We start from the raw sequence: 19,004 nt of genomic DNA on the forward strand, positions 1-19,004 counted from the left end.
CCCGAGAGCTTAAGATTTAATTTTGCGTTTCTCTCCTGTCGACTGCACGTTTTTGGTAGAATGTTGGTCTCTTGGTTGGAAAATTAATTATTAAAATTAATCCAAAATACGCAGAGAGCAGAAGAGCGGGGTGTTGGCAAGCATTCTGATAATTATCCTTCTTCTCCTGCTTGCTCTTGGTTGGTGTTGTACTTAACTGCATCTCCTTGAGCACGACGGGAGGGAAATCCTAATTTAGTGCGAGAATCTGCAGGAGAAAGCTATGCAGTTGATTCTTCCAACTTTCTCCAAAATACTGCCACCCCCATAAATACATAACCATACATAGTGCTAGTTGGTCGGAATTATTAGAATTCTGATAGATTTTAAATCAAAATTCCCCATGGTGCTCAAGAATTTAATTTAACCAGTCATAAATTTCACGCAGTCCTTTCTCTTAAAATGCTTCTGTTTTCTTGGCATTCTTCGCTTTGTTAAGATTTCAGCGAAAATAAAGAGGGCACATTTTACGAACCCGCCTCCACAGTCAGTTTCAACTAACAAGATAATCCAATTATACTTAAAGAAAGAAGAGAGAAAGGAAGTTAATTAGGTTACACTCGTCTCCAGAGTGCGTATTTGGCAAGTTAGCCTTGTTTGAAACGCAGGGAGAAAACAAAGGGAATTAAGGAAGCCTGCGGGTGAGAAGTGAGACAGAAATCCAAACCTTCCATCCGTCAATTAGATATCTCTTGTACTGGAATTACTGCTGTTGTTTGTGATGTTGGTTGCAAAGTACGTGGCATCAAATGTACAGTAGAAGAATGGATATACGAATGTATGAAGCTACAAAATGCATTTCATATCAGATTTCTATTATGAAATGTACGGATTCAAAACCTGGAAATTAAAAAAGTTTGTGTGAAAGTTCATTGAGCTCAATATTTGAATACATACATCTGTACTTACATACGCATATGCACCATTTAAAGAAGTAAACCAAGTGAAAAAATTATTTAATTCCTTGTGCAACTTTGAACCAATTTTGTACAAAATTAAACGTTGGCAATGCATTAATATTTTAGCCCCGTTTCATTTATGCGTTGGATTAAGGTACTTGACCTTCGAAGAATACAAAACATCCCACATTTGTGACGTCACTTTCCATAACTAAAGTTTGCACCCTAACAAACTTTATACACAACTTTACACTTTAGTGCAACTTACTTCCCCAGTTTTAGTTTTAGCTGCAAAGTTCGGCAGGCGGGGGAGGAAACTTGGGGATGAAACTAAAGTTGTCAAGTGTATATTTGTGCTTCCCTGGTTAACGTGAAAGTATGAGGGGTGGATGTTGATTGTGCTGTATTACACGATATTAGTTCAATTCTAGAGCAAAGTAAAACAAGGGTGAACTTTCCTCTCCCTTTACGTTACATATATTATTAGAATAAAACGAAAGTGGGACAAACTAAGCGAAATTATTAGACCTAGACAAAATTAATAAATATTTTCTGGCAAACTTCCGAAATTTTCATAAATGGTTTGGGTAAAAAATATGTTATTAAAATTGAGGATACATTAATTGCCTTAACAAAATAAAATGATATAAAACTACCCTGTCTCTCCTTCCCCTTGCTAAGAATTTCCTCATTCAGGTTTAGTTTGCAGCTAGCCACACGTTTTGAGACTGGTGAAAGCTCACCCCAACTTTTCCCCACGCGACGTGCTGCGCTGACTACGCCGGCCTCTCGTTACCCCCCAGCTCGACTTTCGAGAGGGGAAAAAGTAGGACAGCTTCAGTTATAACACGTCTTTCTCCGAGAGAACTGCTCAGTCAGGACACACGTTTTGGCCAAGCAGGCAATAGTGAATATAAAGCGTTGTATGTGAAAAGCGGGTGAAAATGAGATTTTTCTCTCAATACAGTGAATTTCATTTCCAAGTTGTTCATAATTATTGTAACATTTTCGAGTGATAGCCCCATGAAAAATTGCGTTTGTTAAGTTTTTATAGCGCAAGTGATCAACAATTTCAAGCGATAGACAATCACACGAGGCGTCACTGGTCCTGCAACTACATATACATATTTGTAAAGGTAATATGCATACATGAGTAATGCATATGTCGTGGGTGTCCTAATATTTCCGAAAATGAAATACTGTTAATTCCAAGTAATTCAATTTGACAAAACAGAACCCTTTTATGTATTTTACCTTCTTTAAGTTCCTATCCTTAAGTAAATAGGAAAATTAGCTAAACTTTATGAATTAGCATTGTTGTGGTAATCAACAAAGCAAATTATGGCTGCGAAATAATCATCAAAAAAGTTGAGTTTGATGTTGGATATAAGAGAGAATCTGTCTGGGAGTATAATGGTGAAAGAAATTTCAAAATCGGAGTGAAATTGGATTTTTGGCGTGGGTTTAAACGACTGAAAGCTGGAGTGAAAGCGATTTTTGGGCACCTTTGAGTGGGTGTGGCGGGCGCAAATGTGGCCATGGAATCAAACCACTTCAGGGTTGTTGTACATTCATGGGACACTACAACATATCCAAAGGGCATCGAGATCCGGGAGTTGATAGTACACAACCTCCCCTCCTGAGATTAATAATTAAAATTAACCACTTGTTAATAACCAGTGGTTATTCAAGCGAGTGCATGTTTTAGAGCGAAATTGTCCATGGATTCTACTAAATAAGGAGTGTAATTAATTAGTTGATAACAAAATTATTGCTCGAACGCATGGAGATTGGATTATGCCTGGCAAACACCTCAATTTCCCTACTAATTAGTAATTAGTGGGGAAATTGACGTGTTTGCTCATGGTTTACATGTTTGGTATGATTTAAAACCCGAAAGGAAAATTTATATTAATAAATACATGTAGTATCAAACCTAAGATTAATTTGTCAAGATCACGGGAAGGTCATTGTCAAAACAAACTGAATAACATAAATCTAATAAAAATATGAATTAAGATTTAAAGGAGTAATTGTGTGTAAGCGAATCACAAACAACTAAACCTGTGCATTTCAATTTTTATAATTTATAGATTAGCCGATAAATTGGAATCAGCATGACGATTTCCACGGAGAAAGCTGGATCTGACCAGTGGGACGCTTGGTTGTTGGAGGCCGTTCGGAAAATACGCGCCCAAAAACAACGCCCTGACGCAAACAGAATTTACAACGCTGTTCGTTTCCTTGCTGAAAAATCTGCTCAAAATCCATCCTCGTCTACATCACAATCAGTCAAATTCGAACCTATTCACATGGTCCTCGTCCAGCGAAATTTGGACCGTGCGGTGCGAGAACGGCTTCTTCTCAAAGTGATCAGCAAGGGTCAGACGACTTATAAACCGCCCGATAAATGTACCGATCGGGTCATGAATTTAGGAATCAGTTCGGATGAAGAGGTAATTACACAGAAATGTTTTTTGGTTAGAGATTTATATTAATTTCGATTAGGGTTTAAAAACCTTTGTCTCAATTTGCCCCGTAAAGAATTTGGAAATATGCCAATTATCTCTTATGTTTTCCAGATTTCGAAATGCTTCATAAAAGTGCTCCGAGAACTGAGCGAGCCCGACCCCACTATTCGCCAGCAACCTTATTCCGCCCCACTCTTGAAAAAGCCCCCCTCGGGTTTCACCCTCGACCAGATAATCGACTACCTGACACAGTCCCACGTTCTCATCCTCCCACCTGGCGAACAGGACGACTCTCCAGCCGCCTTTCTCCACGAGAAACTGAGCGTCCTCCTGGAAAAAGAAATCCTCTGTCGCGGAAGGGTCGAGGTAATCGATGGAATTTACTACAAAATTAAGGAGAAAGTAGGTTCCGGATTAAGAAGTGCACAACCACCGGAAGTCAAGGTTACTCTAACAGATAAGTCAAGGCTGCTTGAAAGTGAGGACACAGTGAAACGAATCGTTGATGAAAGCGTGTCAGGTTTATTACAAAGAGCAGCAAAGGACGGTTCCACGGTGACTTTCACTCTGACTTACACAATGTCCTCTCCAACGGAAACTAACGCAAATTCCACAATCTCCACCAATATTAAAGAAAAAAGAATACGAAAGCGTTCACTTTCACCCGTTTCGAGCTCAGAAAGTAGTGCGTCTTCAATTTCTTCGTCTTCATCAAGAAGGTCGCGTGTCAAAGGAGGAAAAATTAAGGTGCCAAAAAAAAGATGGACACCACCTATGAATGAAAGTTCGCTTGTGCTAGGAGTGAAAAGACGATCACTTTCCCCAATTTCCGGTTCCGAGAGCAGTTGCTCATTCACTTCATCAAAATCGCAAAGAGGGAGAGTAAGTGTGGGACGAGAAAAGACTCAAGTTCCAAGTGTAAAAACACCTCGTGATGCAAATACGACAATCCATAACAGAAATGTGGGAAGGCGGTCATCTTCAATTAGTGCTAAGAAACGATCTTTATCCCCAGTTTCGGGATCAGAAAGTAGTTCGTCTTCATTGTCAAATTGGTCGAGATCTTCTAAAGGAAATGGTGAAAGTGAAAGTGGAAAACAGAAAATTAAGGCACCAAATGTGAGACTGACCCCCAATGTGAGTAATTGTGAGAATTCTATCATGAATTCAGTGCCCGCAAAAATCCCGAACCCAGTTTGGAGCATTAGTGATATCGCGTCGGCAATTGTTCGAAAGGTGAGACCAGATTAAATTTGAATTATTTTACTCGAAACTTTCATTATTAAGTTATTCGCAAATGGTTTCCAGAAAAGAAATATATTGACTAAAAAAACTTTCCCTCTCTACTGAAAAAGTTGAAATATTTGATTCCATTTAATTAAACTTTCATGAAATGAAAGCGAGATTTTCATTGAACTAAGAGATGTTTTCTGTCTTTCATGTCAAATAATTGTAATTTGTTGCTGGACTTGTAGAAACTTATTCCTATTTAAACTATAGTAAAGTATTTGGTTCTTTGTATAAAGGAGAATTACCTACTTAATTTAAACACAAAATATCGGATTCATCAAATCTCAATGCATATGTCAATTTCAATTTTGTTCTTTTTGTCGACAAGTTCTATTTGATAAACTTTGGAAAACTGTATATTTCGAAAACAGCATAAACTCATGATTTCGTAGATTATTCAGTCAGTCTTACCCTTGTCTGGCTCATTTTTTCAAAACCTCTCGCCCACCCGTTTAAACCATTAATAAATTTAATATAGAAAATATGACAAACTTAAGCGCCGAAAATTAATTACTTATTTTTGTTGAGTTACTGATATATTGCATTAAAAGATAAAACATGATGGTAGGAAAATTTTCGGTTTTTTAGTGTTGGTGAAAGATACATCTTAACATGGTCACCCATGTCTCAGGAAATGCACGAAAAATTTCATTGTAAAGTCTTGATTACACTCTGAAATGGAGTGGGAGGGGAGTTAATCAGCCTTCCAGCCTCGTCCCACACCAACCAGTCTTCTTATCTGCCTTAGAAAATGCATCATTCCAAATTTTAAATGATACCCACAGACCCCGAGGTGATACACATTTCGAGTAATTATAAAACTAGTCAATCACTTTCGTCCCCTTTCCTTGACTAGAGAACCTCTCAAACGTGCTTTGGTTTTTGTCAATAATTTCGAAAGTAGGTTTGGCAGTGTGCATTTAGAAATTCTTGTTAGGAAAAATTCATATTATTAACGCTAAAAATCAGGTTTAATTGGTGTACTAAAACTATTTAAAGAAATTTTCGAGGAGACATTTTACATCTGTCACTCCGAGTCATGATTAATGCTCATTTGCCCAAACTGGGGAGCGGAGAGAACGGAGAAGATGCATTTGTGTTTAGCAAAGGATGAAGAAGGAGAAAGTTAACTCGGATTTTCATAGATAACGCACCAACCAATAAACCCTTGACCAACCTCTTGACATTTTTAAGGGTTTAGGTCCCCCTCATTTATTTTCCTACGAGAATTACTTCCCTTAACTAGTGAAACTCTAGTCTAAAGTTGAGATGAGCCCCGCATGGAAATCGTTGATTCATGGAAATTTTAATATATTCAGCCTTAATCCCCTTCACAAAATCTGGAGGAGAAACTTAACAAAACTGATGAGATTTATGGGTCCTCGCTATGTACCAATTGTACCATACATTTTCATTTGCCGAGATGATGATGTGGGTGACAAAAATGTGATTGAACTTTTCACAGATTTTTAAGTTTTTTTGCTGATCGGCTTGGATGTGTGTGATAGAGTGAAGCAATTCCTATTTCCTGCATATTTTACAAAAAGGGGCCTTCTACATGCTCATTTGCATCTGAATCATGAATAATCCTAAGAAAGAAGATATCGTATCTGCAACCTGCATTCTCTATTTACAAAGGTAGAAAATTTATCTGATAACAGTATTGGGGTAGGGGATAGTTAAAAGTATTCAGGATTTACATATAGATACATCGAATGAAATCCTTGTGTAAATTTTGCAAAAAAATTATTCTGCATACTTTCGACAATGAAGATTTTCCAGATTGAATCTGTAAATTTTATTAATTTTTTATATTGATCAAACTAGATTTACAAATTCAAATCAATTTGAGCAGTTTATTGTCGTCCCATCCACAACTCAAGTGAGCGACTATTCCATACCTGTTTTTCATGATCACTTGAAATTGAATAGGAATTGTATAGAAATAAGCCATCGTCAAAATTTTATTTTTCATCATTTTCAACAAAGCAAACAAAAAGGGGAGTTTGTGGAGTAGATCTTAAATCATAATATAATCCACCCACTTTACCGTCATGTTATGATGAAGAGGATGAAGAGATAAGATTTCGAGACAAATCCGTCGTGTCAGAATAAATAAACCTCTTGTTGAGTCTTCTCTCTCTCACTTTCTTCGTGATTGGCAGTCGTTTTCGGAGTAGTGAGCACATTTTTATTCGTTTCCTTCTCATCTGAAACCGCAAACCATTGTCTCGTCAAGTTGTGATGGTGGCGGTTCTGGGCATGTGACAAATGGAGCCATGAGTTTGTTAACTGAAAAGTGAATAATGCAGCTTTCACTTTGTGAGAATGGCTCACTTTCCACGTGCACGAAGAAAGAGGGAGGGTGAGATATGTCGGAGGAGATGATGATGAACTGACGGATAACTTATGATCTGCTGCTGCCTCTGCTGCAACTTGAGATAAGAAATAGCACGCAAATCCCTGCAAACACCTGTAGTGATAAAAAATGTCCTGTTTTTAGACCTGTTACGTCACAGGCGATAAGTCACCGAATTCTATATACATTTATTCTTTAATTTTAAATCTCGTTGCATGCATATTAAAAAGTAGATCACTAATTGCTCGAATAATTTTTTTTCTGTATCATATCTAATCAATGCTAACGAAACATCAATATTTATGGATCGATTGTTACCCACTAAATTAAACTTGATTCAATTTTTTCAAAAATTACTGTTTTCTATGTAGCAAAAACCCATTTAAGACTAAAGTACATAGTCCAATACGATTAGGCCATAATACGGAATTTCTAGCAGGTCAAATAATACGGTACGGTAACGGTCCAAAATTAAACGGAAGAGACCAGGAGAGCGGATTCGTTTTATTATTTCTTCGTCATTTTCCTTCCCTCATAATTACCCTGCAGTGGCAGCACTACAGATATTGCACTCATACACGATTCTTATACTACTTTATAAAACTGTGCGTGATGATGTTAGCTGGATTTATTTTCTCTGAAATATAAGGGAAACCAGCTAGTAATACGCAATGGCAGTCGCGTAATGTGGTATAATGAAGATGAGAAGTTTTTATGGCTCATCATTATAAGATAAGTCCTTATCTCCTTCATTTCTTGGAGAAAGTACCGCTCATCTTTATCCAGTCGCTCGGATATGGCGTTACATACTTAAGAAAGTGGTGCTTGAGGAACACACAGCAATTACTTACTTTCTCGTAATAAGATAATCGTTAACTCATTTCTAGATTTCATGAGTAGTCGGTGTAATGATTCGGGATTCTATGCAGTAGTGGTTTTCAGAAATTGGGGGCATTTAGAAACTTTTGGTTTACAAACATTATTTACTATTTTACGTTCTAGAGGAACACTCAACCCTCGGACACCTCTCGAAAGAACAATAAATTGAATGGACAAGGGACGAAGAAAACGAAACAAGAAACCCAGAAATCAAATCAAATTTGTCATGAAATTGGAGAACAAATCGAGGCTAATCTGGACAGTGCGAGCTGCTGTTCATCTTCGAGTAGCAAGGTGAGTGAGAATCCATTTTAAATACCAATGTGTTATTTTCATGCTTCTTCATCAAAACAATATATCGTCGTTTCGATATAAAGTTACTCAGTTACTAAAGAAAAGACTGCCTGAACAATTGTTCGAATTCGATATCGAACAACTATACTGATAGTTATAACAAAATAGAATTAAATCTGTGTTTATAATTGTTTTCGGTCGAATGAAGTGACTGTTTTTAATCTATAATAATCATCAGAGTAAAATTCGATTGTTCAGAGGCTTCCTTGCTCAGAAGTGTGAGAGGCACGATTCTTTCACTTATTGGGGATTCCTGGGTATGTGGAAGATGGTATTTTAACTAAATGAGTTTCCCCTTGATCTCTTTAATGAAAAAGCGTAGTGATGAGTTGGAATAAGAAATTTTGAATGCAATTAAAAATCCAGAGGTGGGGATTTACCCTCCCAGCATGACACGGCAAGTTTCATTAAAAATGAAAGTGAAAGTTATTCAAGGTCTGGGAGACAAGATGTTTGCTATTCCATTTGAAGGTGAAATTATGTCGTGTCATGCGATGGTACGGAAATATTCTGTAAAATCTTATACCTTTACAATATTTAAGAATTTTGTGAAAGTACACATAATTTAAGGACAAATACTTCGTCATTGCTCTATTCGTGAGGTTTTTTTCATTGAGTGAAATTTCTCGTAGGATATCGCACGAAAAAAATGGATGTGCATTATTTTCTCTTCTCAAAAATTGCCAATTTTCTTAACGATGTCCAACATTATCCCCGTGTGACAAGTTGTTTTTGCTATTGAATGAGACAAGAGAGAAATCAATCGCATTATGGCGTTTTCACATCTAGGACGACTCTGGAACCCTTACAAATTTTGGAGTGGTCACTATTTCTATCTCGTAGCGTCCCCAATAAAACTTTAGACATTTAAAAATATGGCATATACTTCTGAATGTGAATGCATTTCGGGTTAGCAAACTTATTAAGACTTATGGAAACAGGAGGCGAGGAGATAATATCTAAATTCGAGTATCAAATATTGAACAGTCCAGCACGAAGGTGTCGAATAAATCATAAATTCTTCCCCTTCGTCGCTCCTTCATCTTTGGTAAAGTGCGTCCTCAAGTGCTTAGCGAGGTCATAAAAGTAAGTGGATGTCGACCCCCTTCGATATTCCAATGGCCAAAATCCTTCAACCCTTTCGTTCCCAAGATCTATTTTTGCTAGTGGCGGAAAACTCTTTGACTCCTGGAAATGGAGTGGTGCAGCTCCTTCCGTATTTTATGCTCTTTCTCCTCTCTCCTGTTTCTTGCCTTAATCGGATGAAGTTCATCTAGCTGGGCGGTTCCTCCTCATGATTATCCAATGTGCAAAGTTAAGCGGAACCACCATCCGAATAGTAGACAGCTTAATTACCATCGCAGCCTCGCCATTAACTTTTAATGTGCTATTCAGATTTCCTCTCCCCTTCATCACCAACCACTGCAATTAATGGATGAGGTGTGGTGAGACAAATCCTTGAGATAAGACGAGAGCGTTAAAGGGCACCGGAATTTTCGAATGAAGTGCATATCGCATAGAAGAGAATGAAAATAATAGTATTTAACTACATACATAGTATCTAACCCCGTAGGGTTTTAGGTGTCAAGGAATACGAGAAAGGAAGTTATAACTGTTGAAAGGTCAACTGCTGATACTGCCCTGCTCTTGATGAAATTGGAATCTAAATAAAAATATCTTTTTGATGAATTTTGATGTATTCAACTGTGTAAAAATGAATTATATGTAAATTAGTCAAAAAATCTAATAATGTAACAAGTTTCAACGTTGGTCAATCCACAACTCTGACGAAATCGTCATATTATAATATGACGATTTCGTCAGAGTTTGAAGCTGAATCTGAATTTGAATAGCTATTCAAATTCAGATGGAAAATTTGGAAATGGAATGTATTTCCCCAGAGCGAAGGGAATCCCGAGGGAGAAAACTGAGAGGGATGGGAAGAAAAGGAATATATTTTTGAAGTTCCGACATCTCGATGACCACCACATTTTGAATATTTTTAGTATTGTCCACTCCGCCATTTCTTTCGTCGGGCTCATCCTTGACCACAATGAAACCAATACATTGAATTTCTGAATTTTGTAAATTAAAAGTCGGTTTTTTAGTATTACATTTTATCAGCGATGGAATTTATCGTAGATCTTGTGAGTAATCCTAAGATTTCCACCCAAAACAAATATTCACTGGAATAAATATACAGCACTATTTCCTTTCTTCCTTCCTCATCTTTTGCTGACCCATGCATCCACCCGGAGGAAGAGAAAGTGGACAAAAGAGGGAAAGTAGAGATAACTGGGTTTGGTTTCTCGTAAATCTTGTCCCTCTCAAAATGACGATAATTGAGCAACTATGTCTCAGGAAGAAGGGGACGAATTGTTAGATTTCTTCGGAATCCACATTGTTGCGTTTCGGCAGACGGGCCAACAGGAGCATAAGTAAACTAACCAGTTGTCGTATCATTCGAATGTGAGTTTGTCCGAGTTGTGTCACTTTGTCAAACATGATCAGAAAACAGAAAGTTGACACAAAACGACGACTGACCACTGGGAAATCGCGACATTTACGAAACATGTTCAATTCTACAGTTTTAGTGTAAATACTAACGGATTTCATATGTCAAACAAGTCTGTAGAGTGCTTTCTATGTCGACCAGTGGTACCTCAGGCTGTATTTACGAAGGATGCGTGTAAGTAAAAAAGTACATGAATATCCAATCCTTCCATGTAACCACCCTCTTGCGAATGAGGGAAATGTTGTAGAGTCGTTTTCTTACGAAGGAGAAAGCATCAAAAGGGTTACAGCCTCCCTCGCCATCAGAATTCCGTGTTCTTTGTGTTCTTTTTATCCTAATGGAATCATGAAGTCAGCCCTATTCGAGTTATTTGTCCAGATATGGACAAGTGACGTGAAATATTACAGAGATTATCTCTTCTTTCGGGTTAGTATTACAACACGAAAGATTATCAAGGTGTGTTTTGTGGGCAAGGTGAGACTTGCTGATATATTTTGCCGATAAAGAAAATTATTAATTTGTAATAAGCAGACTGTAATTTTTAACGATCAATCATTTGAATCAGTTGATAGTCCTAATTTCATTGGAGAATTAAGAACATGAAATTATGAAGGTTTTTTTTACTATAATATTACAAGTCATTGTATTCAACTTATGGGCAATCGAATAAGATGAAACTCAGCATTTTCCCCAATTTAATTAGTTATGGCCATCCCTAGAGAACATTATTACAAGTGCCCATTTTTCTTTCCCCTCATACATCGTACTTGCCGAATAGTCGAAGAACTGCAATTATGCTTTTATTGCTACCAATTTGCTCGAGCAATGAATGATGAATGCTAACGTTGAATTAACTTTTTGGAAATTCTCAATACTACTGTTTGTACCTCATGAACCTGCAATGATTTTCCTTTTTGGAAACTCCGAGTATAATTCCTGGGACACAGATTCTTCATTACCTGATTCCATTCGAAAGACAAACAATTAGATAAAGACGTGGCTGTTGTACTTCAATTAAGCTATTTCTACGCTTTGAATTGTCTACCAACTGCCAAGAGATAATAATTATTTGTTGGATAAAGACAGATGAGCAATGCACAACCTTAAGTCTAACCATAAGAGAGCGAAGAATTAGCTTTGACGTGATATGAACTAACATGACGTGAGAATGGCACGTACGTCAGTCCTTCGTTCACTTCCCCTTCCCAAGAAAGTAAGCAGCAGGGAACATCTTTCTCTTGTTCACATGAATAAGAAAGTAAGATGCAAAATGCAAGGTTCACGGTTGGATGTTCCTCGAGAAGAAATAGAAATCTAGTGATACAAATGTGGAACTTTATTTTGTTATTGCGTGTTAATGATATTTACTTCGGAGCAGTATGAAAGAAAACCCTAATTTTGAATTTCATCTTACACCATCTTTGTCCCCTGAAAGCAAAGCATTTTCAAAATTGGTTTAATTTTCTATGAATGGTTTTCACCTCCTGCATCAGGTTTTAAACTTGTCCATAAAATTGGTGAATGTTAAGGTTCTCGAGGGTTTTTATACGTACACCACATTGAAGCGTGCAGATTATGGCGTGTACGAGTTGTTATATAATCCTAAAACAGGGTTACGATTTGTCGCAAATGTAGTAAATTGTTTTCTATGGGGCCAAAGGGTACTAAAACATGTGACCGTTTGGGGAGAAAACGTGCCCAGAATTCCGAGTGGTTCCATAAAATAAAAGTACGGAACCGATAAAAAGCGCAGACATAAACTTACTTAACCTTTTCGTCACCTTGTTCTGTTTATTGATCGGTATTATGTAATAGACTATGTACGTTTACATGAGCGGCACGTGCCCCGAAAGGTTTACGCTAATTTTACAATTTTATATATTTTGTAGATTTAGTGTCTCATATCGAAGTACCGCAGACTTAAATTTTTTCTTGTTATTGAAGTCGACCTTGGGTCATTAGTATTTTTCTTTTATAGGTCGCGTACATATTCTTTGATTCAAATCTTCATACTCATTCCAATCTGATACAAAATACAAACACGTTTCCTTATTAAACAATAAAACTTAATTGTTATTTCCAAAGTTTTTAAGTGCGGCTACTGCTGGTTCTGAACTTGCATGAAAACCACCACTCTGTTCAGAACTTTCTCCAGCATGGAATCTATATAACCAACGCCAATGTCATCATCCCCATTAGGGATGATGACATTGACGTTGGGGAATTAACGTGAGACTCCATGAGTCAAAGCCTACGTCATAACAATGACGTCATAACCCCAAAAATCAGCACATTTTTAATTATTTCTCAGCTACCAGGAGGAATTTGAAAATTCTGTCCATTGATATTATAGATAATATTGTTGTTGTCCTACTCGAAGAAGAAATTCAATATTTCAGTGGTTTTTGAAAGCTGAGGTACAAAAAGTATGTAAAAAGCATAAAACCACCTGTTATATTAAATTTGTACCTCAGGAAAATTAGCTTGTAGAAATGGAAAAATTTCAAGGGGATCTCATTAATCAGCTTATTGTCTATAACTTTACTGGGCAGAATTTCGAAATTCGATTTCCAAGTCTAGATAAATTAGTTTGAAATTTATGAAAATGGCTGTGTATTTAATGTATGTAAAAGTATGGTAGAGCTGTGAAGATTTGTGGTGTGTTGAGTTTGTCGAGTACTGGATCCGCGATTACATTACCCGAATGAGCCGGCTAATCGGCTAATGTAACTCAAAGTCCAAAGCGGGATGCAAATTTTGCCCAGTTTAATTTACTCTATGATTTTTTGAGACAACTACGTCTTCGAACGTAACCTTAATAAAAAGAGGCAAAATGGTTGCTGGATCTTCATCCCGAGTTTTTCCAACTTCTCGTAAAAGTATGGAATAAAACGACGAAAAGTTGGAAGGTTGATGGTGTTTGGTTTGTAGTTTTCTACATAAACGTAACGTTAGGAATGAAGTTACCTAGAAATCAATAAGACACATTACATTCTGAGCAGATGCAATAAAGGGGTAGCACTGATTACCTTTTATTGTATTCTGTTAAATACATTTCTGAACTAAACGCTCTGGATAAACTTTACAAAGTCCCATAATATCGATGAGAAAATAGGATGAAGGTTGGAACAAAGCTATTCATACTGGAAATCATTGTAATCCTATCAGAATCGTTATAATTTAGTGTTATGAGAGCCAATGTCTGAAACTACTTCTCATATTTATAATCCAGAGAAGGTTATGCAAATACATATAATCCGAAAATGGATATATATTTTTAAACATAGGCTCCAATCCGAAGCAATATTTATTTCAAATTGTGTAGTAAAATGATGGATCATTATAAAATTGCGTCATATCCGAAATATGTAATTGACTACCTGAAAAAATTCCTTTCGGAAGAGGTGCTTTTAACACGTATTGAAATTATGCTCACCTCGAATCGAATCATGTCGAACAAATTTCAGTTTCCATCACTAAATTTCACATTATCTCCTCACCTTAGAATTATATTTTTTCGTAATGAACTTATTTCAAAAAGAGCGATTGTGTAACCAGACTTTTTTAAGTTTATAATTGTGAGCTTTGTTGAGAAATTTTCTTTAAGCGATTCTACACATCTATGACTAATTTTTTCTACAAAAAATATATTTCTTGATCTCAACATTACAGTAAAAGCAATAAAGTCATCTATTAATAATGTCATATGAAGTTGCTTTCAGTAAGTGTTTTTTAACATTTCCCAAAGGTAGTAGAAACGGCATACATGCACATATATACAAACGTATCTAGATGGGTATGTTTTTTGGGCTGACTGGTGGTTGGAGTTAAATTAAAGTCACTTCAGTTTATACGACACTTTCTCCTCCAAAATAAGTTCATATTTACTTAGGAGGGGAGGTTGTGTACTATCAACTCCCGGATCTCGATGCCCTTTGGATATGTTGTAGTGTCCCATGAATGTACAACAACCCTGAAGTGGTTTAATGCCATGACCACATTTGCGCCCGCCACACCCACTCAAAGGTGCCCAAAAATCGCTTTCACTGCAGCTTTCACTCATTCAAAACCACGCCAAAAATCCAATTTTACTCCGATTTTGAAGTTTCTTTCACCATTATACTCCCAAATAGTTGCTTTCTTATATCCAACATCAAACTCCACTTTTTGAAATTTTTAGTATTTTTAAGATTTAAAATTCTGAATGAGCATTGTTGCAGTAATCAACAAAGCAAATTATGGCTGCGAAATAATCATCAAAAAAGTTGAGTTTGATGTTGGATATAAGAGAGAAACTATCTGGGAGTATAATGTTGGAAGAAATTTCAAAATCGGAGTAAAATTGGATTTTTGGCGTGGCTTGGAATGAGTGAAAGCTAGAGTGAAAGCGATTTTTGGGCACCTTTGAGTGGGTGTGGCGGGCGCAAATGTGGCCATGGCATTAAACCACTTCAGGGTTGTTGTACATTCATGGGACACTACAACATATCCAAAGGGCATCGAGATCCGGGAGTTGATAGTACACAACCTCCCCTCCTTAGCATATACATACACATACGTATGCATTCAGTTTTCAATTTGAATACTTATGATTGACAGCAACTGCTGCAGCTGCTTGAGTCGTAAAATGATCGTAATTTCCATTCGAATTTATTATTCTGGATGAAAACCAAAAACTTTCGAGGAGTAAATTTTCAATTACTTTCACCCTACGTTCCTAGCCTGGAGAAAGTAAATTATGCAATATAAATGTGAAGAGATGGTAGGCCTGAGCACAGTACTTAAATAATTTATTTTTGAATTTCTTTAATAAAAAATGACATAAGAGTTCAATTTTACATTGGTAGGCTGTATCTATTACTATAATTAAATATTTTAATACATTATGGCCCAGGGTGATTGTAATGACAGTATTTAGACATCCTCAAGTGTTTGTCAATCTAATTCTTTCCCAATGTAATTCCGACGCAAAAACGTCAAAACATTTTCTGAATTCAACTTCCCTTCGTCGGGAAGTTGAATTACAAAGAAGGAATACATAAAATCCTGGTATTCTGTGAGGGGTGAATTTCCCCGTTTTTTTCTCCCTCCTGCATATTTTTTTCCGGAGGCGAGAGCGAGGGACAGATCTGGGCCAAATTCTTTAAATCCTTTTGAATTCTTTATATTTTTTACTGCTTTCGTCTCTTTCTTTTTTTCTTTCTTGGAGTGCAGCCGGGTGATTGAGATGAAAGAAAGAGAAAGCTGTTGCTGGCTTTCCTCCGTCAATATGACTTGCATGCATACTTGAATTATACACGAATATAGCTTTAGTAAGTAAAATCGCCTTTCGTTCTTCCTCCGGGATCTCGTAGTCGGGTTTCTGCCTGAACTTGTATTTTTCTCAAGCTATAAGTACGCATTTTGGGTTGCCATTTGGGTAAAGAATTGAATAAAAGGACTTGATTTAGGGTTGCGTAATAAATAGTATCTAAGTTTTAAGTATCTTATATAGATAACTGTGCAAGTTAGGAAATTGTAATTGATAGCCATAATTTCAAATTTTAGATATATGGAAGTCCGGTGCACATTCGTTTAGTGAAACTAGAATGCAATTCGTGGTATACGGAAACTTAAGTCCGAGCCAGATACGCTCTCACCTCATGGAAAAAAGTCGTAGAGAAGAGTTTTACGTGAGTATTTATGTCCAGATTTTGATGCTCTTTTCCTTTCCTAGGGATAAGGTTGTCTATCAAAAAAGCAGGATACGAAAGTTGTTTAAACTAAATGCGTTAGTGTCTCTAGAAATGTAGTCCAAATTTTATATTACTCTGAGGCAAATCATACTCTTAAATGAAATAAAACTTTTTGGAACCCACCTAAATGTCGACTACAGCATGTTAGGAAACTATGAAATCAAATATTTATTTTGTTGTCCCGAATCCCACAAGTTTTATGACGAATCCAGCAAATAAACTGATTGCTTTCAAGGATCAGTATACTGATCCTATGCTATCAATATGCTATAGCATATTGTTTTTGGCATTGTCTGAATGTTTTGTGAGTCTCGTTTATGTCACTGCACGGAAAAGGATGCTTCCGATATGGTCCATCTCATTCGTTGGCCTGGCTTCTTTTGTTCCCGACGAGAGAATCGACTGGCTGATGACGGATAGAGAAAAGGAGTTGAGAAGAGAAAGTTGAGTGGCGATGGAGACGATGGCTCCATTTCTTTTAGCAGACAGCACAAACCTTTGAAATGACTCCACTTTTGATAACATTCTGGTTCCGGTGAGTTGCAGCCAAGGTTGTTTTTGTAGGATATTTTGGAATGGTTAGGGGAAAGAACAAAGCGTGAGTACAGGGAACCTAGTCTACCTTGACTTTCACTTATTTTGTAGGAACAATGCCCACTGCGGGACAAATAGAAAGTACAGAAACAATGAAAGTTTGCTCTCAATTTGTTTGTAACAAGTGAGTCGTGAAGCGAAGTCACTGCTCCGACGACCATCTCTTCTCCACTTCCGGGGAAATGGCGACAACTGAAATACAGTTGTCTGCTCAAGATTTGAGAATTGTCTATCCGTCAAATATTTGTTTGCTCTGTGTTGACTAGATTTGAACGGCATTTGGAGAATATGTATATATCCATTAGGAAGGAAATGTGTTCAAAAGAAATCGCACATATGAAGTAATAAGAAACAGGTATGGAGAAAATAATTCTAATTTTTCGGGGGAAGTTGAGACCAGTAATTTTCCTGATAAGACTGAAGAGCACAGATTGCATTACGATGACGCTAGGACAAACTCTGCTGGGTTGTCGTCTCTCGTGTGCACTTTCTCACCCTTCGTCCCACACTTTCTCCCAACTGACCAGAACCTGGACAAGAAACGTGACATTCCTGATGCACAACGGTTGTTTTATTTCTTCCCCCTCCTACCAACCAACAACAAACCATTTCTAAAATCTTAGTAAATTCCACAACCACGATGCTTTTTTTACCTCTGCTACCATCAGGTATTTCTTGTTAAGCAAGGTACTTTCTCCTACCTTGATCTTACTTTTTCACCGTCCGCAGCTGCCAGTCCTCCTTAAGAGGTGAGAAGATGGAGAGGACCCCCCGCGGGATTTGGCCCCCGCATAAATAACTGTCAACCATACTGCCAGCCAACCCCGAAGATCTTTCCCTGTCAAAGATTACTGACATAAGAAACATGACATGTCCATCTCCATCTCGCCGCCAAAAGTGTCATGATTCATTCATAAATGTCACCTCAATTTATTGAAATGCCTCATTTGAATTGTACATTTAATGTCACAATTTCACCATAAACAACGTTAGAGTGAAAGCAGTTTCAAACAATCGAAATAAAATCATGAGACTTTTTCTGCGAGTAGCCAGATGCAAGTCGAGAAGAAAGGAAGTGCATTTTTTTGAGAGGTGAAACTTGATCCCGCATTTAAGTCCTCCAGTTATCCTGAGATTTAAGAGATTTGAATGGGAAAGTGGGGTCGTGGAGTAAAATAAATAAATCTGAGCGTTAAGGTGGTGGGGAAGTTGGAGGAAATAATCTAACGAATAAAAAACTCGACTTTTCCCATTTAACAGTTGCTCAAGATGGTGAAATTGATTTGGTGAAAGTGAAATAACGCAATATATTTTTTAATGGATCTCGAATTTATCTGTTCAGTAGCTGTGTAAATAATACGAAATGAATCATTCATTTTGTTTTTTTCATGTTTCAGGACAACAGCAACTCGTTCCTTGTTGAGTGGGGATTAGCAATCGATGACATCATTGACTGTTACTATGAATCTGAAAATGAAAGGTACGTTGTGTTCATTATGTCTGAAATTTAAAATAAGAAGTAAATTTCGTGTCATACATTTTCGTATTATTTCTAAATCTAGAGCTTCACCTTTGCCAAGTCCAGCTTTCTTATTGGAACCATGTCGACCACCAGAACTTCCCTTATAACTCCTGAGACTTCCATTCGTCGACACATCATCATACCCCGGAAAAATATTTCTTTTTTCCTACCCTACTCATGTTGAGCTCAACACGAGTAGGGTAGGATAAAAAAATATTTGTCCGGGGTATGCACATCATACACGTGCAAAAAAAATTATTCGCTAAATCATATGCATTTCCATAATATGCATTTTTGTTGTACGCATTTATTACAATTTTTGAATAAATGTTTGCTCTGGAACGAAA

The 19,004-nt window shown here is 37.0% G+C and overlaps 1 protein-coding gene across 1 annotated transcript; it reads left to right on the top strand.

Annotated features, from left to right (window-relative positions):
• Positions 1–1,800: 1,800 nt before the first annotated feature.
• Positions 1,801–19,004, top strand: LOC118436485 (serine-rich adhesin for platelets-like). The gene is made up of 6 exons (XM_035854665.1): positions 1,801–2,074; positions 3,032–3,394; positions 3,521–4,645; positions 8,061–8,231; positions 18,533–18,615; positions 18,698–19,004. The coding sequence occupies exons 2-6, from the start codon at positions 3,056–3,058 to the stop codon at positions 18,762–18,764; spliced, it is 1,785 nt and encodes a 594-aa protein (XP_035710558.1). The 5' UTR covers positions 1,801–2,074; positions 3,032–3,055; the 3' UTR covers positions 18,765–19,004.

Source organism: Folsomia candida, unplaced genomic scaffold (assembly GCF_002217175.1).
Source record: "Folsomia candida strain VU population unplaced genomic scaffold, ASM221717v1 Fcan01_Sc008, whole genome shotgun sequence".
NCBI lineage: Eukaryota > Metazoa > Arthropoda > Collembola > Entomobryomorpha > Isotomidae > Folsomia > Folsomia candida.